The sequence below is a fragment of the Capricornis sumatraensis genome, chromosome 11, assembly GCF_032405125.1.
Source record: "Capricornis sumatraensis isolate serow.1 chromosome 11, serow.2, whole genome shotgun sequence".
NCBI classification, from domain to species: Eukaryota; Metazoa; Chordata; class Mammalia; order Artiodactyla; family Bovidae; genus Capricornis; species Capricornis sumatraensis.
In genome coordinates this window covers 70,874,299-70,897,781 of record NC_091079.1, presented here as the reverse complement: position 1 = coordinate 70,897,781, position 23,483 = coordinate 70,874,299, and the positions used below count along the sequence as shown (strand labels likewise).

At 37.1% G+C, this 23,483-nt stretch overlaps 1 protein-coding gene across 3 annotated transcripts in view; it reads right to left on the bottom strand.

Annotated features, from left to right (window-relative positions):
• Nucleotides 1–23,483, bottom strand: part of CSMD3 (CUB and Sushi multiple domains 3) — a 1,381,373-nt gene that overhangs the window by 390,392 nt on the left and 967,498 nt on the right. For all 3 annotated transcript variants that reach the window (XM_068983804.1, XM_068983805.1, XM_068983806.1), the window contains 2 exons: nt 23,052–23,267; nt 20,642–20,830 (listed from right to left, as the gene is read on the bottom strand). In XM_068983804.1, the coding sequence (XP_068839905.1) occupies nt 20,642–20,830; nt 23,052–23,267 (405 nt within the window). The remainder of the gene's footprint in view (nt 1–20,641; nt 20,831–23,051; nt 23,268–23,483) is intronic.

The window sequence follows — 23,483 nt, the reverse complement described above, 5'->3', positions numbered from 1 at the left end:
ACTTCATGGGAAATAGATGGGGAAACAGTGGAAAAAGTGTCAAACTTTATTTTTTGGGGCTCCAAAATCACTGGAGATGGTGATTGAAGCCATAAAATTAAAAGACACTTGTCCCTTGGAAGGAAAGTTATGACCAACCTAGACAGCATTTCAAAAATCAGAGACATAATTTACCAACAAAGGTTTCTCTAGTCAAGGCTATGGTTTTTCTGGTGGTCATGTATGGACATGAGAGTTGGACTCTAAAGAAGGCTGAACACTGAAGAACTGATGCTTTTGAACTGTGGTGTTGGAGAAGACTCTTGAGAGTGCCTTGGACTGCAAGGAGATCCAGCCAGTCCATCCTAAAGGAGATCAGTCCTGGCTGTTCATTGGAGGGACTGATGTTGAAGCTGAAACTCCAATATTTTGGCCACCTGATGTGAAGAGCTGACTCATTTGAAAAGACACTGATGCTGGGAAAGATTGAGGGCATGAGGAGAAGGGAACAACAGAGGATGAGATGGTTGGATGGCGTCAACTGACTCAATGGACATGGGTTTGGGTGCACTCCGGGAGTTGTTGATGGACAGGGAGGCCTGGCATGCTGTGGTTCATGGCGTCACAGAGTCAAACACGACTGACTGACTGAAGTGAACTGAAAATCACTGCAGATGGTGACTCCAGCTATGAAATTAAAAGAAACTTTTTCCTTGGAAGAAAAACTATGATCAAGGTAGACAGCATATTAAAAAGCAAAAACACTATGTTGCCAACAAAGGTTTGTCCAGTCAAAGCTATGGCTTTTTCAGTAGTCATGTATGGATGTGAGAGTTGGACTATAAAGAAAGCTGAGCACTGAAGAATTGATGGTTTTGAACTGTGGTTTGGAGGAGACTCTTGAGAGTCCCTAGGACTGCAAAGAAATTCAACCAATCAATCCTAAAGGAAATTAGTCCTGAATATTCATTGGATGGACTGATGCGGAAGCTGAAACTCCAATACTTTGTCCACCTGATGGGAAAAACTGAATCACTGGAGAAGACCGTAATGGAAAAGACTGAAAGCAGGAGGAGAAGGAAACAGAGGGTGAGCTGTTTGGATGGCATCACCTACTCAATGGACATGAGTTTGAGTAAGCTCTTGGAGTTGGTGATGAACAGGGAAGCCTGGCGTGCTGCAGTCCATGGGGTTGCAAAGAGTCAGACACAACTGAGCAACTGAACTGAACTGATACTCTTTAAATCCAAAATTAAATCCGAAGCTTTCAGAACAAACAAAACCCAGGATTTTTTTCTTTTTTTTTTTTTTTTTGGAAAATTGTGATTAGACTCAGTTGAGATTCTAATTTTACAGGATAAGAAAATGTTACTTTTTTTATGTCTGCAGGATCTGTAGGTAAGGATAATAAAACATCACCTACAACAAATTCAGAAAGGTGTAGTAAAATGAATGAAATAAAAACTATCAGTTTTTGAAACATAGTTTTTGTAGACTGATTAAAACATGTGAAAAGAAAAATGTTACCTACATATTAAGCATACCAATAATTGAACTGGGATTCAAAGAGAGTTACAAAGAGAGTACTAAGGTACAAGGCAGAGATGTAAAAAATGGCTTGTAGCCAGAGATTTAGTTTGTGGAAGGGTCAGTAATCCTTTCCTTTAAAACACCTTCTTGAAGGGGAATATTTAAATTTTGAAAATTATTTCCCAAAGTTCTAAATTCATTTTTCTCTTGCTTTGTCCATAATTTACTTTGACATTTCTTATGATTACCAAGGTTTATTTATATAAGCATACTCTCTCATACCTGATTCCTCATGATTTTGGTTTTAACTCATGATGCTTATTTTGTAACATTATATTATTTCTATTGCAACAACTGTCATTATAATAAACAAAGGAAGATTATTTCAGATACTTTGTTCTGCAGTGAAGGAATTGGGTTTAAGATTGGTAAATTAAGAAAAAACAGTTAAAAAACAGAAATAATGATGAAAAATGTGAAGATCATTGTATTACATACCCTCTATTTTGGGCTGAATGCATTTACTAGGTAGAATAATCATGGTCCTACTGTCTTGGACTCACCCTAAACCTACCCCCATTAGTGCCACTGAACTTACAGCTGATTGGTTTCTTACTACAATGCACAGTTACTAACTGATAGCTCTATTCTGTTTCAATGAACTTCTGTTTGTTTTTCAAAGCCCTAGATACATTTGAACATAGCTAAGTGCATTACCAGATGACAAACAATAAAGCTATTTATTGGGAATCAACTTCTTTACTAATGACATACACATTTTGCTATTATTTTAATATTATGAGGCTGAAATTTTTTAAAAAAGAAAACTATATACAGAAAACAGACACGTAAGTTTTACAAAAACAGAGAATTAGAAATAATTTTAAAATGTATTTGCCTTATGTGGTGATGACCTTTTCTCCCAGTTTCAAAGGCTTTTAGATACTGTCGATCTATTGCAACTTCATTTAAATCCTACCCTCTCTTGAGACAGGGAATCAAAATATAATTCAGTTACAAGTAACAATAACATTTAATTATCTCCTCCATTTATCTGCATTGCCAAATGATGGCACTTCCTGAAAGCCACGGATGTCACAGTAGTAAGCAAGAATCAGTTTGGGGATATGCAGAGAATATCATCACATTAGCTTATTTAATGCTTTCATCCTTTATGGTTCATATTTACATAGAGCAAAAATTTGCACCCAATCTAATCTGCTTCAAATAATAATTTCTAATATATATTCCTAGGAAAAATTGCTTAACCTCCCTGTCTCTCAATATTCTTATTCAAACCTTATAAGACCATGCCAGGCATGTAGTAAACACACAGCAAATATTAGCTTTTATAAATATTCAGGCAAATATTTCTTATCTGGCACTAATATATACTAGAGACCAATCACTTTCTAATGATGTAAAGATATATTAAACTAAATACCAAATTTAGTTTGTCTGATGACAAAGCTAATGAATTTCACACTTTTCAGGTTAATATTCAATTCAGTTCAGTTGCTCAGTTGTGTCCGACTCTTTGTGACCCCATGAATCGCAGCACACCAGGCCTCCCTGTCCATCACCAACTCCCGGAGTTCACTCAGACTCACGTCCATCGAGTCCGTGATGCCATCCATCCATCTCATCCTCGGTCGTCCCCTTCTCCTCCTGCCCCCAATCCCTTCCAGTATCAGAGTCTTTTACAATGAGTCAATTCTTCGCATGAGGTGGCCAAAGTACTGGAGTTTCAGCTTTAGCATCATTCCTTCCAAAGAAATCCCAGGGCTGATCTCCTTCAGAATGGACTGGTTGGATCTTCTTGCAATCCAAGGGACTCTCAAGAGTCTTCTCCAACAACACAATTCAAAAGCATCAATTCTTTGGCGCTCAGCCTTCTTCACAGTCCAACTCTCACATCCATACATGACCACAGGAAAAACCATAGCCTTGACTAGACGGACTTTAGTTGGCAAAGTAATGTCTCTGCTTTTGAATATGCTGTCTAGGTTGGTCATAACTATTTTTCCAAGGAGTAAGCGTCTTTTAATTTCATGGCTGCAGTCACCATCTGCAGTGATTTCAGAGCCCAAAAAAATAAAGTCTGACACTGTTTCCACTGTTTTCCCATCTATTTCCCATGAAGTGATGGGACTGGATGCCATGATCTTCGATTTCTGAATGTTGAGCTTTAAGCCACTTTTTCACTCTCCTCTTTCACTTTCATCAAGAGGCTTTTTAGTTCCTCTTCACTTTCTGCCATAAAGGTGGTGTCATCTGCATATCTGAGGTTATTGATATCTCTCCCGGCAATCTTGATTCCAGCTTGTATTTTTTCCAGTTCAGCGTTTCTCATGATGTACTCTACATATAAGTTAAATAAGCAGGGTGACAATATATAGCCTTGACGCACTCCTTTTCCTATTTGGAACCAGTCTGTTGTTCCATGTCCAGTTGTAACTGTTGCTTCCTGACCTGCATAAGATTTCTCAAGAGACAGGTCAGGTGGTCTGGTATTCCCATCTTTCAGAATTTTCCACAGTTTATTGTGATCCACACAGTCAAAGGCTTTGGCATAGTCAATAAAGCAGAAATAGATGTTTTTCTGGAACTCTTGCTGTTTCGATGATCCAGCAGATGTTGTCAATTTGATCTCTGGTTCCTCTGCCTTTTCTAAAACCAACTTGAACATCAGGAAGTTCATGGTTCACATATTGTTGAAATCTGGCTTGGAGAATTTTGAGCATTACTTTACTTTCATGTGAGATGAGTGCAACTGTGTGGTAGTTTGAGCATTCTTTGGCATTGCCTTTCTTTGGGATTGGAATGAAAACTGATATTTTCCAGTCCTGTGGCCACTGATGAGTTTTCCAAATTTGCTGGCATTTTGAGTGCAGCACTCTCACAGCATCATCTTTCAGGATTTGAAATAGCTCAACTGGAATTCCATCACCTCCACTAGCTTTGTTCGTAGTGATGTTTTCTAAGGCCCACTTGACTTCACATTCCAGGATGTCTGGCTCTAGATGAATGATCACACCATCGTGATTATCCGGGTCATGAAGATCTTTTTGTACAGTTCTTCTGTGTATTCTTGCCACCTCTTCTTAATATCTTCTGCTTCTGTTAGGTCCATAAAATTTCTGTCCTCTATCGAGCCCATCTTTGCATGAAATGTTCCCTTGGTATCTCTAATTTTCTTGAAGAGATCTCTAGTCTTTCCCATTCTGTTCTTTTCCTCTATTTCTTTGCATTGATCACTGAAGAAGGCTTTCTTATCTCTTCTTGCTATTCTTTGGAACTCTGCATTCAGATGCTTATATCTTTCCTTTTCTCCTTTGCTTTTCACTTCTCTTCTTTTCACAGCTATTATTAAGCCCTCCCCAGACAGCCATTTTGCTTTTTTGCATTTCTTTTCCATGGGAATGGTCTTGATCCCTGTCTCCTATACAACGTCATGAACCTCATTCCATAGTTCATCAGGTACTCTATCAGATCTAGGCCATTAAAATCTCACTTCCACTGTATAATCACAAGGGATTTGATTTAGGTCATACCTGAACAGCCTAGCGGTTTTCCCTACTTTCTTTAATTTAAGTCTGAATTTGGCAATAAGGAGTTCATGATCTGAGCCACAGTCAGCTCCCAGTCTTATTTTTGTTGACTGTATAGAGATTCTCCATCTTTGGCTGCAAAGAATATAATCAATCTGATTTTTTGTGTTGACCATCTGGTGATGTCCATGTGTAGAGTCTTCTCTTGTGTTGTTGGAAGAGGGTGTTTGCTATGACCAGTGCATTCTCTTGGCAAAACTCTGTTAGTCTTTGCCCTGCTTCATTCCACATTCCAAGGCCAAATCTGCCTGTTACTCCAGGTGTTTCTTGACTTCCTACTTTTGCATTCCAGTCCCCTATAATGAAAAGGACATCTTTTTTGGGTGTTAGTTCTACAAGGTCTTGTAGGTCTTCATAGAACCGTTCAACTTCAGCTTCTTCAGTGTTTCTGGTTGGTGCATAGACTTGGATTACAGTGATATTGAATGGTTTGCCTTGGAAATTAACAGAGATCATTCTGTCGTTTTTGAGATTGCATCCAAGTACTGCATTTCAGACTCTTCTGTTGACCATGATGGCTACTCCATTTCTTCTGAGGGATTCCTGCCTGCAGTAGTAGATATAATGGTCATCTGAATTAAATTCACCCATTCCAGTCCATTTTAGTTCGCTGATTCCTAGAATGTCGACGTTCACCCTTCCATCTCTTGTTTGATCACTTCTAATTTGCTTTGATTCATGGACATGACATTCCAGGTTCCTATGAAATATTGCTCTTTACAGCATCGGACCTTCCTTCTATCACCAGTCACATCCACAGCTGGGTATTGTTTTTGCTTTGGCTCCATCCCTTCATTCTTTCTGGAGTTATTTCTCCACTGATCTCCAGTAGCATATTGGGCACGTACTGACCTGGGGAGTTCCTCTTTCAGTATCCTATTATTTTGCCTTTTCATACTGTTCATGAGGTTCTCAAGGCAAGAATACTGAAGTGGTTTGCCATTCCCTTCCCCAGTGGACCACATTCTGTCAGACCTCTCCACCATGACCCGCCTGTCTTGGGTTGCCCCGCAGGCATGGCTTGGTTTCATTGAGTTAGACAAGGCTGTGGTCCTAGTGTGATTAGATTGACTAGTTTTCTGTGAGTATAGTTTCAGTGTGTCTGCCCTCTGATGCTCTCTTGCAACACCTACCATCTTACTCGCGTTTCTCTTACCTTGGGCGTGGGGTATCTCTTCACGGCTGCTCCAGCAGTATTACATTTATTTTTCTTTAAAACATTACTTAGGTCTAATCATGTCCCCTTTTCTCATCATGTTTTCCAGTATGTCCAGGAGGAAGATACAGAGGAAGAACAGAGGAAGACACAGAGGAATAACAAGTGTACTGTAGGTATTTCTGAACTTGGGCATATTCTCCACAATAGCATGAAGGTTGCAGAGATAGCAAGTACCTCTGGTATCTTTGTGATTCTTCCTATGTGAGACCTTTACTATTGCTTTAAGGCCAAGACTCTGAAGCACAGATTCCAGTAAATACCCTACTTTTTCCTCCTCTCTGTAAGTCAGTTCTATCTAAAGAGTCTGTATCCTCTATGTCATCCTAGAACTAACTTTCCAATTGGCAGGCAGATTTTGGCTTGCAACAATATTCACAGTCAGAGCATGAGGACCTATAATGGAAATGGACTGCTTCTTAGGAGTCTGCTATTTCAGGTCCTCAAAAAAAATTTTTTTTAATTTGTCTAAATAAAATCTGAAACTCTAATAATGCAGAGGATCATTTCAATGAAAGTATCCTTATAAGTGAATCACCATTCTCTAACTACTCTAACTTTTTTCATGATAATCACATGGTGAATTAACTTTATATTGTGTCCTATGCTCAGAATGGGCATCCATGACATGCCAGAGTATGGCAAACACATAGGAGGTAGAAAGATAACTAAGATATAGCCTTCACCTTCGAGGGTCTCCAGCCATCAGATGAAACAGCATGTATTCACTTGCAGAGTACATCATGAGAAATGCTGAGCTGGATGAAGAACAAGCTGGAATCAAGATTGCTGGGAGAAATATCAATAACCTCAGAGATGCAGATGACAACACCTTTATGGCAGAAAGTGAAGAAGAACTAAAGAGCCTCTTGATGAAAGTGAAAGAGGAGAGTGAAAAAGTTGCCTTAAAGCTCAACATTCAGAATACTAAGATCATGGCATCTGGTCCCATCACTTCATGACAATTAGATGGGGAAACAGTGGAAACAGTGACAGACTTTTTTTGGGCAGGCTCCAAAATCACTGCAGATGGTGATTGCAGCCATGAAATTAAAAGACACTTGTTCCTTGGAAGAAAAGTTATGACCAACCTAGACAGCATTTTAAAAAGCTGAGAAATTACTTTACCAACAAAGGTCTGTCTAGTAAAAATACTTTTTCCAGTAGTTATGTACAGATGTGAGAGTTGGACTCTAAAGAAAGATGAGTGCTGAAGAATTGATGCTTTTGAACTGTGGTGTTGAAGACTCTTGAGAGTCCCTTGGACTAAAAAGAGTTCCAACCAGTCCATCCTAAAGGAAATCAGTCCTGAATATACATTGGAAGGACTGATGCTGAAGCTGAATCTCCAATAATCTGCCCAACTGATGCAAAAAGCCCCTAATGTTGGGAATTGAAGGCAGGAGGAGAAGGGGATGACAGCGGATGAGACGATTGGATGGCATCACCTACTCAATGGACATGAGTTTGAGTAAACTCTGGGAATTAGTCATGGACAAGGAGGCCTGGCATGCTACAGTCCATGTGGTTGCAAAGAATCAGACACGATTCAGCGACTGACTGAACTGAACTGATTCACTTGCCAACTAAAATATAAGAAATTAAGTTCAGGAGATTACTAAAATTATATTACTTACTTAGATTGTAAAAGGTTCCCTATAAATTCACTTGTTTATAAGTTCTAAAAGAATGAGAAGAATTTCATCTTACAGTGCTCAATGCAGTTACATTAAATAGGAAATGTACATTGTTTCTTTCCCATTTACACTGGCTTATTTAATGCTTCCATTCTCTATAGCTCATATTTCCATATGGCAAAATTTGTTCCTAATCTAATCCTGCTTCAAATAAAAATATTGTCAATATATTCATCTAATGAAAATTGTGAAGAATGTTTTTATCAGTTTCCTTTTCATTCCACTAGGGGGAAAATGTCAGCCAGTCTCCTTGTTGAGCTCTCACTTTCACTACATATTGGGGAAAGATTTATTCCATATACAGATATGAGATTCAGTATTTTCTCACCATGTTCAATTTTTATAAATTAATCTTTTTGGTTCCTATTATAGACTTTATGTTAGTAGTCTTTACGGGCACTTTCATTGTTTATTATTTGGTTGACTTATTAGACTTGAGGGGTTGTGTGTTAATATCCACATAGCAAATGCATTATAGATACTAGAGTGATGGTCCAGGCTGAAAAGGCAATTACATTCTTTTATTGGTGTTAGGCTGAATAGAGTACCTCTGAAGTACAGCTTTGTTCATATATGTTAAAAGTTAGCAAATTGAAAATGCAAAAATAAAGGAGCTTTGCCCCTATTATATATTCATTCTTTATCAACTCAACAAATTTACTGAAAGCTTTCTATATGCTAAACACTGATGTAGATAAAAAGGCAATTCAATACAGCATTATGAATCCTAGAGAGAGTAAATACAGAAAAGCACATGCAGCCTGTAGGAAGGACAGCCAAAACACTTTTTGAAGGTCAAGAAAGGCTTCATATCAGGGTAGGTGAATAAGGCAAATCTGAAGAATAAATTAGATGAACTTATGGGGTGAGGATAGGAGTAAGAAGGTAACATTCAGAATTTATTTTGAGAGCAATGGAGAACAATGGAAGAATTTAAAGCAAGAGAGTCACTCATCAAATTTGTATCATAAGAAATTCATTCTGACTCTACTATTTACTTTGGGGAAAATGGACAAGACTAGAGTCTGTTTGGGCTGTCACAATAATGAAGTAGATAATGAGAGATAATAGTGGCTTTATCCATGGTATGGTGGTAGAAATGAAAGCTCAACTGATTAAAATGCAAAGTGTCTTCCAGTCATTTAACAATGCTTTCAGGCCTTTCTCTCACTCTAACTTCACAGGTACCTTCTTAGAGCTAAAGATATTATTTGTTTGCTTTTGTCAGTACAAGTGAGAATTTGATCATTTGCATATAGAGTAGACCTTAACACATCCTGTGCATCTTAAAAAGCAGAACATGTTTGGTGTGTTTGGGAATGACACGTAGCATCTTGTGAATACAATTCAGTACGCATAAAGGGAAATGACTGTAGAGAGGGCAGTAAGGCCAACCTAAGAAAAGACTTCTGGAATTTCAGCCAAATCTAATAGGTATAGATCTAATAATCTAATAGGCATTTCATTCTTGATGAAAGTGAAAGAGGACAGTGAAAAAGTTGGCTTAAAATTCAACATTCAGAAAACTAAGATCATGGCATCTGGTCCTATCACTTCATGGCAAATAGATGGGAAAACAGTGGAAACTGAAGATTTTATTTTGGAGGGCTCCAAAATCACTGCAGATGGTGACTGCAGCCATGAAATTAAAAGACACTTGTTCCTTGGAAGAAAAGCTATGACCAGCCTAGGAAGCATATTAAAAAGCAGAGACATTACTTTGCCAACAAAGGTCTATCTAGTCAAAGATACGGTTTTTCCAGTGGTCATATATGGATGTGAGAGTTGGACCATAAAGAAAGCTGAATGCTGAAAAAGTGATGCCTTTGAACTGTGGTATTGGAGAAGACTCTTGAGAATCCCTTGGACTGCAAGGAGATCAAACCATTCAATCATAAAGGAAATCAGTTCTGAATATTCATTAGAAAGACTGATGCTGAAGTTGAAACTCCAATACTTTGTCAACCTGATGCTAAGATCTGACTCATTGGAAAAGACCCTGACACTGGGAAAGATTGAAGGCAGGAGGAAAAGGGGATGACAGAGGATAAGAAGGTTGGATGACAGCACCGACTCGATGGAGATGAGTTTGAGCAAGCTCTGGGAGTTGGTGATGGACAGGGAGGCCTGGTGTGCTGCAGTCCATGGGGTTGCCAAGAATCAGACACGACTGAGTGACTGAACTGAATAGGTATGGGAAAACACCTAGTGATTTATGCAAGGGATAAAGATGATCTGATCTTTCTAAGGTTTCCTGGTGTAAACTTTAAGGTGGACCTCACATTATATCCACCTTATGGCATTCATGCTTTAATAAAGCCCCCACCCATTGAGTTAGGTGGGACCTATGATTTGTTTTTCATTATTCCTATGATTTTATAACATTCAGAACTGAATCTTGCAGTGACACTGAGCTTATCAGGTGGCTAAGTGGTAAAGGATCCACCTGCAGTGCAGGAGACACAGGTTCAACCCCTGGGTCAGTCAGAGCCCCCAGAGGAGGAAATGGCTACCCACTACAGTGTTTTTGCCTGGAAAATCCCATCGACAGAGGAGCCTGGTGGACTACATTTCATAGGGCCACAAGAGTCAGACATGACTGAACACACATGCAGCACACAGCAGTGATTTCCTAGATAGACTTGCTGTTTTGATGAAGGAAGCATCCAAGCTTGGGAAGTTCATATGGCAAGGAACTGTGGTTGGTCCCTAGGAAGAGAGCAAAGGACTGAAGCTCTAAGTCCTACAACAAGAAGGAAGTGACAACATCCACTAATGATGTGAATTTGAAAGAGGATACTGAACCTCGGTTAAGAATTCTGACCTGGCCCTTGAGACTCTAAGAGAGGATTCAGTTAAACCGTGTCCATACTCCCTACCTGTAGAAACCAAGAGAAAGTAAATATGCTGTTTTAAACTGCAAAATTAATGGTAACTTTTTACTCATCAATAAAGAGAATATTACTAGTAATGCAATTGAAGATAAATTAGATGAGGGAAATTTGAAAACAGGAAGTCCAGCTAGAAAAGAAGAAATGTTATAGGAGGATTATACATGCAATTGCTAAAACATAAGCTGTAATCAGAAGGAGTTTATTTCAAGCTTTTTACCAAGTTAAGTAATTAATCTGGCTAGCTTTTAAAATGGGATAATAATACTTTCTAACATTGGGTAGTTAGAATAGGAAAAAGGAGTCCAAAATGGTGGTGGCTAAAAGACAAAGGGAAAAATCCCATGAAAATGGAACAAAAGAAAATCTGCAGACTGGGAGTGAGAACCTCAAGTGAAACAAACACACCCCCTTCTTGGTTAGCACTGATTTGCATAGGGCAGGTGAAGGGGGAGGAGATAAAATGTATAAAAACAGGGAGCCAAGATGGGTTGAAGCGTCTCCTTTGGGGCCCATCTGCCCTCATGCCTCAAAGTGTACTATCCTTTGTTTGCCAAATAAAACTCTGAGCAGTAACCGAGTTGTAACACTGGTCCGCCATTTCAAATCTTTGTTGCGGCAAGACAGAACTGAGCAAAGTACACACTCTTCTGACTATATATATATAATGTTTAACACAGTGCCTACCAACCATTATTATTATAGTGTTATTATGTTCATTTTTATGAGAATTAATGAGAGCTAGATGAAAATAAGGGTAATGAGAATGGAAATGGTGGTAAATTTGAACAATAGCTTTTGGTAGTAAGTCTCACTGACTTCTAGTATGGGTTGAAAGAGAGAGGAAAAAAGAAAATATAACACAATTTTTAGCTTGAATGGTTGAATGAGAATGATACCATATCTGAACTAAGGAGTGCAGAAGGGAGAGTTGATGTGGTGGAGGAGATAATGAGTTGTTTTGGAATGTGAAGCAGTGTTTCTGTGGGAGGCCATCCATGTGGACCAGCCCAGTGTGCCACTGGGAATACAGACTTGGTACTCAGAAGAGATTTGGGTATATGAAAGGATCTGGAGATGGTTATGAATTAAAGTACCCATAAATTGCATCAGTGTTCATACACACTGATGCTACCCACTCCAGTATTCTTGGGTTTCCCTTGTGGCTCAGCTGGTAAAGAATCTGCCTGCAATACAGGAGACCTGGGTTCAAGTCGCGGGTTGGAAAGATCCCCTGGAGAAGGGAAAGGCTACCCATTCCAGTATTCTGGCCTGGAGAATTCCATGGACTGTATAGTCCATGAGGTTGCAAAGAGTCAGACTCAACTGAGTGACTTTCATGTTCATACACAAATACACACAAACATATATAATCCTAATACTCTTTCTGTAAAAACAAGAGAAATCTCCTAGAATTAAGTAAATGATATGCTACTTTAATAAACAGAACTTGTGATGAAAAAAATAGAGAATGAGAAAAGGATCTTCCCTTAGGGATGAATGACTAGTAACTTTAAACTTGGTAAATCTGCTGCAAAAATCACAAGCTATGATCTGAGGGCTATATCCAGTCTGTTATCTTTGTAGACAAAGGTTTATAGGAATACAAGCACATTTATTCATTTATCTATTATTTATTGTTTCTTTCACAATACAATTTCAGAATTAAATAGCTATGATTGAAACTGTGTGGGCCACAAAGACTGAAACATCTACTATCTGGCACTTTATAGAAAAAAAAAGTTTACTCACCGATGGTCTATTCCATTAAGAAAAAAAAAGGTAGTCTTTCAAAATAGTGCATAAATAAGTAAGGTACTATTCTAATAAGCAGCCATGTTGAAAAATAACTGGACTATATGATGATCTTTTACTTTTATCTAGTCTGTTTCACTTTTTATATTTCATATTTAGGGCTACCATTTCATTTAATTTATGCTTTCCAATTACTCCACCTCTTTTTTTTTTTTTGATGTTCTTTCTCAAGCCTTTATCAAGCATAGTAGAAAAGCTTTTGTATACATATATATAATAAGTAAGGTAATAAAGAAATGCCACCTGGAACACCACGAATGGGATAGAATAGGATAGTTACAAGTAGTTGTAGAAGTACCAATAGGGGACTACAGATAAAGAAGGAAACCTAAGAAACTTTGGGAGGCCTTTGTAAGTCAATGATGGCTCAAGAAAGCTACTGTAACATTAGTCAATGAAGCAGGCTTGCTTAATTATAAGCGAAGTGAAGTCACTCAGTTGTGTCTGATTCTTTGCGACCCCGTGGACTATAGCCCACCAGGCTCCTCTGTCCATGGGATTCTCCAGGCAAGAATACTGGAGTGGGTTGCCATTTCCTTCTTCAGGGGATCTTTCCAACCCAGGGATTGAACCGGGGTCTCCCGTATCGTGGGTGGACGTTTTATCATCTGAGCCACCAGGGAAGCCCCTTAATTATAAAACCATAAACAAAACCACAAGATATGCCTCAGGTTACTAGATGGAAGGCCCACCTTTTACAAATATGATAATCCTAGTTTGACCTCATAGGGTCAGACACTTTCCTGACTAATATTAAGGAGGAGCTAGTGAAGGAGGAGCTATGATGCAGGCTTTACTTCTGCATCTATATCTACCTGAAGAAGGCAGTATTTTCCCCTTCCTTTCTTTCCCTTATAAATTGTAGCCCACTAAGTCTTCAGGGCAGAGCTCCCTGCATTTCTTACAAGCATCCTGTATTAATAAATCTACTTCCTGTTTATCAGTTTGAATTATTTCTGTGCTGAGATCAAAGAACCTGAGTCTCAGTAAGTCCAGACATCGGACGGTTAAAGATTGTGGTTCAAGTCACAGACTGGGTTTTGGCCGAGTTTGAGTCCTGGCCATGTGGGTTAGAGTCCCAAATTGGGCTTTGGCAGGGTTCCAGTACCCACAGTGTGGGTTCAATCCCAGGCAGGGTTTTGGCAAAGTTCAAGTCACAGCAAGGTTTTGGCAGGGTTTGAGTCCCTGCACATGGGTTCAAGTCCCAATCTTAGGTAAACGGTTTCAACCACAACACTGATCTAAAAAGTTTGAGACCTGGTTTCTGAGTTTCTGGAATAACCTTTCATTCATTACTTATGATGTTTCTGTAACAACATTTTCTCAGCTGTCAAGTGGAAATATCTCCTCTGCTTACTTCACAAGGTTGCAAGCAAGAAAATCTTTTAAAAAATATAAAGCACCAAACTTTAAGCTAATAACACAGATGTTTTTTTATATTGCCAAATCAAGAAAATGCACTTAAATCATAATTATATAAGAAAAATATATACATTTACATACATAATTTATCAACTTATTTTTGTTCTATTTATAAGAGATGTTTGGGTTGAGTAGAACTCATATTGGCATTATCCTTTCCAGAAAAGAGAAGCACAGAAAATTAAGATATTTGCTTAAAATCATCCAACTAATTAATGGTAGTGTCTGAGAGCTGGTGAAATATCTTAATCTTAGTTTGCTTTATACAACACTGTATCTCTACAATGCCAGCTAACAATAGATCATTCATATCTGACATAGCAAGTGTGTATCTGAGATACAAGAGAGTTCAGAAGTTGAGGTGAAATAATATTTTGTTTAAAAATGAACTGTCTTTTCAAGTGCAATTGATCATTTCTTGTTCTGAATTTTTAATAAAATTTTCATTTTAGAATTTAGATTTAAAAGAAGTTATAATGATAGTACAGAGAATCCCCACATATGCTTCACTTTGTTTCCCATATTTTAAAAATTCATTTCAAAACTAAACAAAAAGTAACCATCAGTATATATCATCTAAAAGTTCAGAAAAGTGAGAAACTTATGTAGATGTCTAAGGTGGTATTATCATTTTTCTCATTTCACTCGTGATCTAGGCAACTTGCTACTTCTCTAAGGTCAGATAAAAAATTGATGATTCATAAAATTAGAAATAGAAGTTGATGTGTTAAATAAACTATAAGGGAATGAATTAATGTCTTTAAACTGACTTTCAAATTTATGGACTTCTTAAAATATGTGGATTCTTGCCTAAAGAAACATTATTAATATTTAACTTGCTAATTTACTTTCCAAAACAAAATACTTCCATTAGGTCCTTGTTTATTTGCAACATGACCTGGCATGGTTCCTGGTATGTTTGGAAGCTAAATGAAGACATGTAAGTTTTTTTGTTTTGTTTTTTAATCTAGAAAGATGACAAGGGAACTACCAGGTTTTTTGTTTGTTTGTTTTTGCTTTTTTGGTAATGTGTATTTTAGAAAGGGAAATCAAATATTTTTTGACCAAAAACAAGTCAATGTTTCTTATTTTCAAAGTAATCACAGTTGTTTACACTTTTGTTTCTCTCTTTCTTTTTTTGTTTTTAGATATTTGGTTAAAATATGTGACCATTTTCACAGAAATGTGGATCACCACGATAATCACTTAAGCATAAAATATATCCATTGAAATATCACTTTACATGTTAATTATTTTTACTTTTTTCAAAATGGAAAACATAAGTATAGATATGTATTTCTTTAAAAGTTAAAATCGATCTTGATCACTAAATAGTAAACAGGATCATCTTGATCACTAAGTAGTAAATAGGATTATGTGTGTGAAGTACTCAGCTGATTATAGCATCAGTTCAGCTCAGTTCAGTAGCTCTCAAGAGTCTTCTCCAACACCACAGTTCAAAAGCATCAATTCTTCGGCACTCAGCCTTCTTCACAGTCCAACTCTCACATCCATACATGACTCTTGGAAAAATCATAGCCTTAACTAGAAGGACCTTTGTTGGTAAAGTGATGTCTCTGCTTTTTGATATGCTATCTAGGTTGGTCATAAGTGTTCTTCCAAGGAGCAAGCGTCTTTTAATTTCATGGCTGCAGTCACCATCTGCAGTGATTTTGGAGCCCAGAAAAAATAAAGTCTGACACTGTTTCCACTGTTTCTCCATCTATTTCCCATGAAGTGATGGGACCAGATGCCGTGATCTTCGTTTTCTGAATGTTGAGCTTTAAGGCAACCTTTTCACTTTCCTCTTTTACTTTCATCAAGACGGTCTTTAGTTTCTCTTCACTTTCTGCCATAAGAGTGGTGTCATCTGTATATCTGAGGTTATTGATATTTCTCCCGGCAATCTTGATTCCAGCTTGTGCTTCTTCTAGCCCAGCATTTCTCATGATGTACTCTGCATATAAGTTAAATAAGCAGGGTGACAATGTACAGCCTTGATGTACTTCTTTTCCTATTTGGAACCAGTCTGTTGTTCCATGTCCAGTTCTAACTGTTGTGTTCTGACCTACATACAGGTTTCTCAAGAGATCATAGCATAGTGAAACTTTTTCATCTCCTCCTTTCCTTCTCTTTCCTCTCCTGCTTGTTGGTGAAAATTACTCTTCACTGCTGTCAGTTATCATGGCCCTTAGGAGAACTGACTATTAGGCAGTGGAGATAGTTGTAGGCACAGGAAAAGGGACTGAGGTTAGTTGAGCAAGTGTCACTTGTTGAGTGGTACATTAGGTGATTTACATGTCTTTTATTTCTTAGAGCTATAAACTATCTTGCAGCATGGATGTAATTATCATATTTTAGAAAACATCATATTTGAGAAAACTTGGCAGGAAAGAGATCTGAACAACTTTTCAAAGATCACATAACTTAGGAAAGAATGAAATGTAAATATAAACTATGAGCCTGCAACAGACACCACTCTTTAGGGAGAAGAATCCCTGTAACACCCATTCGATGGTGAGTGTTATGATCTCAAGTGCCATTGAGATTCTTTTCCTGCCTCTACAAGTTTCCCTGCGCTTGGGATAGTATGGATATTAAGGTAAGTGAAACAAGTCAAGAGAGAAAAGAACAATGACTGTCTGATGTCCCTTATATGTGGAATCTAAAAAACAAAACAAACAAATTGAAACAGAAACAGACTTATACATACAAAGAACAAATTGGTGGCAGCCAGAGGTGAGGGAGTGAGGGTTCAACAAGATAAGTGAAAGGGTTTAAGAGGTACAAACTTTACATTATAAAATAAATAAGTCACAGGAAAGTAGTGTACAGCATAAGGAATACTGCTATAATTCTGTATGGTGGCAGATGGTTACTAGACTTATCGTAGTAATCAATCCATAATGTATGTAAATGTTGAATCACTACGTTGTACACCTCAGACAAACATAAGATCGTACCAGGCTGCAGCAATACATGAACTGTGAACATCTGGAAAGAAGTTCAAGCTGGTTTTAGAAAAGGCAGAGGAACCAGAGATCAAATTCCCAACATCCACTGGATCATCAAAAAAGCAAAAGAGTTCCAGAAAAACATCTATTTCTACTTTATTGACTATGCCAAAGCCTTGACTGTGTGGATCACAATAAACTGTGGAAAATTCTTCAAGAGATGGGAATACCAGACCACCTGACCTGCCTCTTGCGAAACCTATAGGCAGGTCAGGAAGTAACAGAACTGGAGATGGAACAACAGACGGGTTCCAAATAAGAAACGGAGTATGCCAAGGCTGTATATTGTCACCCTGCTTATTTAACAACTTATATGCAGAGTACATCATGAGAAACGCTGGGCCAAAGAAGCACAAGCTGGAATTAAGATTGCCGGGAGAAATATCAATAACCTCAGATATGCAGACGACACCACCCTTATGGCAGAAAGTGAAGAGGAACTAAAAAGCCTCTTGATGAAAGTGAAAGAGGAGAGTGAAAAAGTTGGCTTAAAGCTCAACATTCAGAAAATGAAGATCATGGCATCTGGTCCCATCATTTCATGGGAAATAGATGGGGAAATTGTGGAAACAGTGTCAGACTTTATATTTTGGTGCTCCAAAATCACTGCAGATGGTGACTGCAGCCATGAAATTAAAAGACACTTACTCCCTGGAAGGAAAGTTATGACCAACCTAGATAGCATGTTAAAAAACAGAGATATTACTTTGCCAACAAAGGTCCATCTAGTCAAGGCTATGGTTTTTCCAGTGGTCATGTATGGATGTGAGAGTTGGACTGTGAAGAAAGCTGAGTGCCGAAAAATTGATGCTTTTGAACTGTGGTGCAGAAGACTCTTGCAAGTCCCTTGGACTGCAAGGAGGTCCAATCAATCCATCTTAAAGGAGACCAGTCCTGGGTGTTCATTGGAAGGACTGAGACTGAGGCTGAAATTCCAGTACTTTGGCCACCTCATGCGAAGAGTTGACTCATTGGAAAAGACTCTGATGCTGGGAGGGATTGGGGGCAGGAGGAGAAGGGGACGACAGAGGATGAGATGGCTGGATGGCATCACCGACTCGATGGACATGCGTTTGGGTGTACTCCGGAAGTTGGTGATGGACAGGGAGACCTGGCGTGCTGTGATTACCTGGGTTGCAAAGAGTCAGACACGACTGAGAGACTGAACTGAACTGAATTCCAAGATACTTTCAAAGCAGAGGTTTGTTTTTGGAATGGGACACTACATGATATAATGCTTTACAGACTGTAAAGACAATATTATGGTGTTATTATGTTTTGTTATTTTTAAAAATATTACCTTGAAACATAAATGAAGAGGTTATTCTGGAAATTCCTTAAATGAAAATACTATTTATTATTCATCTAACATCTACAATTAAGATACCTTTCATCAAATTCTACCCACAGAAACAGAAAGACGCTAACAAATTTTTAGCGTAAATATAGAATCAAATTTAAAGTAAAACATAAATGAAAAGCAAGTTTCCAAAAACTGCTTTATCAGTTGCCTTACTGTTCAGAATCAGGTGCAGTCTTATGTAACCTAGGTACACATAAGTCCTTTCAGTAAATGTTAGTATTAGTTTTACACTTGCCACAAAATTTGAAATCACATCCTGTGCCAGGAAAAAACTACCTAGATTCCAAATAACCAAAGCAGAAGCAAATTTTTGGAATACAACTTACTCATAACTAGGCCACTGTCTATAACATAAGCTTTCTATGAGGCTGGCGATACTGTGGACTAAGTGATGTTTTTAAGCAAGTATGCGCTAGAGAAGGGCTTCCCTGGTGGCTTGTTGACTTTAGTGATATATCACATGAAAACTACAAAGAATCTAAGAAGAAATAAAATTTGTCCAAATAAACTAACATTGCAGATTATTCTCAATATAATGAGAGTCATAACAACATCTAAACTCTGAACTCCTCCAATATTCCAGTAATTGTATTGGGTGTCTATTAGCATGGCTGATCTTTTTTAATCCTCATAACTAACATTAACATAATGTTACAACCATTTTGCTGATGAGAAAAATAAAGTTTATAAAAGTGAATTAACCCAGTATCAAATGACCAGACTATAAAGCCAAACACCCTATTCCCAAGGTTTTCATTAATTGACCTTTGAAAATATTCACACCAAATGACAATGGAAACAGGGACAATTCAGATACAAAGAGAATTCCAAATCTGGCAATAGTAAAACAAACAAACAAAACCAGCAACAACAACAAAAACACCCAAATATAGAAACACAACCAGAAAGACTACACTCTATATATTTCCCTGGAAAAGATGTTCTGGGAGTAAAGAAATTTCATCTCTTAAATATCAGCTTCTCTGTTATATAACACTTAGGGACTGTGAAAACTATCTCATCACTATAAAAATCTTCAGACTCATATTAACCTGAAATATCAATTTTGTTTTGCTAGATTTAAGGATTCACAGGATTCCCACACCATTCCATACAGTGAGCAATGTATGGAATAAGTCACAGAAGGAATCCTCTTCTTCATTAACATTTTAATCTAGAGGGAATTTGCCTCCATTAAAATAAGTAAAAAAAAAGGATAAAGTCTTAAACCACAGATCAAAGCTCTACAAATTTACCTGATTTTGTAGTATATTATAACTTACAAACATCTGTGACCCACAAATTTATAACTAAATTCAAGTTAAATACACTTGAGAGTTTTAAGAGCTTTTTGAAATAGCAAAATCACTTGTATCTTGTTCTATTACAAAAATGAGTACTGATAACCACTGAATGGGTGATCAGCTAAAGGAATTCTTGTTCATTTCCTATATAAATAGAAAATGATTTTAAGTCTTAGTACAAAGTCCTTCATTTATCTACAGATATTTATTTTTTGTCAGTCAAAATATTCATTTCCAAAGGTTGAGATGGTGCTCCAAATTTTCAATACTTTAATTATTGCTATTCTTTATCTCACAACATGAATTCCCACAGAATTCATCTATCACAATAGATTATTCTGTAGATTGCATATATTGAGGCAATACTTGCCTTGATAACTCAAATTCTCTATTTTTCTTTGTAATCATCTATCATAGGTGTTAATTCTAAGTTATAAAATATTGTCAAAACTTGTCAGAAATCATGAAAACCATCTATTAATAGAATATAGAAATGCAATTATCTGTAAGCTTTCAAAATATGATTCTATCATCTATCTATTACCTTCTCTCTAACCATCTCTTCATTCCTTATTCCCATCATCCGAAGACAAATTTAGAAGCATGGTAGGCTGAATGGAGCAGTTGAGAAGATAATTGTGCTATACCAGATTGCCAAGTCAAAAAAAATTGAAATAATTAATATGAAATAAATGAAGAAATTCAACAGATTACATATTTTAAAAAAAGGGTGTATAATCATGCAACTCCATGGACAGTGACTACACATACAAGCAAATGAAAGCAGCTGACCACGTACCCACACACCTTGGCAGAGGTGCACTCCACACTCGTCGGCCACCACCAAGACAGATGATCTCTGAGGTCCCTTCCAGACGATAACCTGATGAGCAGGAGAAGGTCAGAGTGTCACCAACCCCAAAGGTGAACCCAATTCGGTTACCATATTGAGGAATTCCAGGATCTTCACAAGGTTCCAGATTATACTCTGTAATTGGATGAAGAGGAAAACAAACAAACAAAAAAAACAGAATTAACTTTTAAGGGTATACTTCTATGTTTTGTAAACTGGTTGCTTTCAGGGCTAGCCATACATTTCAAAAGTGCCTATAACTGTGGGCTTCCCCCCATGGCTCAGGGGTGAAGAATCTTCCTGCGATGCAGGATACACAGGGAAGTGGGTTCTATCTCTGGGTGGGGAAGATCCCCTGGAGGAGGACATGGAAACTCACTCCAGTATTCTTGCCTGGGAAAGCCCATGGACTGAGGAGCCTGGGGGGCTACAGTCCATATGGTCCCAAAAAGTCAGAGAAGACTGAGGCGACTGAGCACACATAGATATAATTATGGCTATATTCTATGGCACACATAATTTTCTTCTTTTGTTAAAGACCTGCAAGGAGATCAAACCAGTCAATCCTAAAGGAAACCAGTCCTGATATTCATTGGAAGAACTAAAGCTGAAGCTGAAACTCCAATAGTTTGGTCACCTGATGAGAAGAACAGACTCATTGGAAAAGACCCTGATGCTAAGAAAGGTGGAAGGAGGATTGAAAAGAAAGATTGAAGTAGAAGGAGAAGGGGATGACAGAGAATGAGATGGTTGGATGGCATCAGTAACTCGATGGACATGAGTTTGAGCAAGCTCCGGGAGCTGGTGATAGACAGGGAAGCCTGGTGTGCTGCAGTCTATGGGGTCGCAAAGAGTCAGACATGACTGACTGACTGAACTGAACTGAACCGAACTGTGAAAGACCTAATAATATAATAAATACTCTTATGTGTGAAATTAAATAAAGATGAGAAAGTGTCACCTTGTGAATGATACATTGGGAATATAGATATTTATCTTGTATTTTTTATTCTGTATTAGAAACGTTTTGTTTCTTAGATTTTTGGCTTAAAATAATGACACGATAGAGTCATATTTTCAAATGCAAAAATAGCATTTGGGATGAAATCATTTACATTTTGAAATGACATTTACTTAATGCTTTTAGTCTAAATGACAAAGGCTCTTGTGCTTGTAGTATATGAGGAATTCTATTAATCCATATTCTGAAAAATATGTGACTTCAGAAGCAAGAGTTTATGTAAGACTGACTACCCGAAAACTGAAAATTGTATATTATAGATTTATACAAGAAAATTTCCTCAAGCAATGAATGAACATCATGAAAATAAACCTTTAAACACTCTTCAGGGTATGACAGACTAAATTTAATTAACCATAATATTATAATTTATATACAGTCTTAAGAAAAAGTAGCTTATCTAAAAACATTCCCAGAACACACACTTAGTACCTAACTGCAGTGGAGAACAAAGGGATTGCTTCATGTTGATGAGCTATTATTTTATTAACATTCTATGTTAAAACTGATTAGGCTCATTTGTTCTTCTCTATGAAATAGCTTATTTTGGTAGACAGATATCTCCATGCAAATACTGGAATAATAATTGAAGAACAAAGTCAGTATTTATTATTTTATTTAGATATTTGTAATATATATTATTAATATAATTATATATAATTGTAAATTTAATATTAGCAAGTTGGCATAAGATTTATTTATTGTTTCTGTATTCTCTTTCACTATTCCATTTAGCTAAAAAGTAGAACTAACAAGAATATTTCTTTGTTCAGTTTTGTCTTATAATATTTTTTCCCTTATAATCCAAGTTATAATATTGCCTATAGATATAATATTGCCTATAGAGGTTATTCTAGAATAGAAAAAATAATCAAATTAACTTGCTTCTAGATCATCTAGTTCCAAATGAATACTCATCTTGGCCTGCAAACAGTGACTTTTCCCAGAAACACAAAACTAGAATATCACTGGTTTAATTCACATTTCATTAATGGACTAAGCAAACCTTGATATATATGTATGGGCTTCCATTTTAAGTTCACTTGACATTTTTAGCAAGTTTTCCTCTCAGAATTCTACAGGGATATAAGTTAAAGAAATGTATTTATTGTATTTCTAGTAAATTTTTGTGAATTAATTTTTTTTGCTACTGTTTTAAGGTTCTCTTTAATATATTACTATAGCCAATCTTTAAGGCATTTCAAATTTTCCTTAAAATTTGTTGGCAGATAGCTTTTGTGCTTTCACCTTTTTTGTCTCATTTTCTCTCTCTGTTTGGTTATGCATAAGCTATTTTCACTTTTAAAACTCTGGTTTTAAAACTTATTTTCTTACCAGAGAATGTAATATTGAATCCTTCGTAAGATATTGAGAAATCAGAAATGAAGCGCAACTGAGCCCTGAAATTTCCATAGAGACCAGCATTGATTGTTGAAGGAAGTTCTGAACCAGTCAAGCGTGCCAGTGGTTGGGTAAAACTGCCATTCTCTGTGATCAGTAAGTAGTCATGATGGTCTTCCAAATGAAAGGTGTGGAAGTTGAACTGTACACCTAACAAGGAAAAGAGGAAAATTAGACTCATCAAGTATATTAGCAAAACACACAGAGCTACCAAACTAACAAAAATCAGGACTCTTATGACAGATTTTTGTGAAAATGAATAGCACTGCTATAAAATATTCTGAATATATAGTATAATTATTATATTTTTGAGTTTTCCTGTTTGCTTGTTTCCTTTAGCTTCTCTATAAGGTTTATAATGAGTCA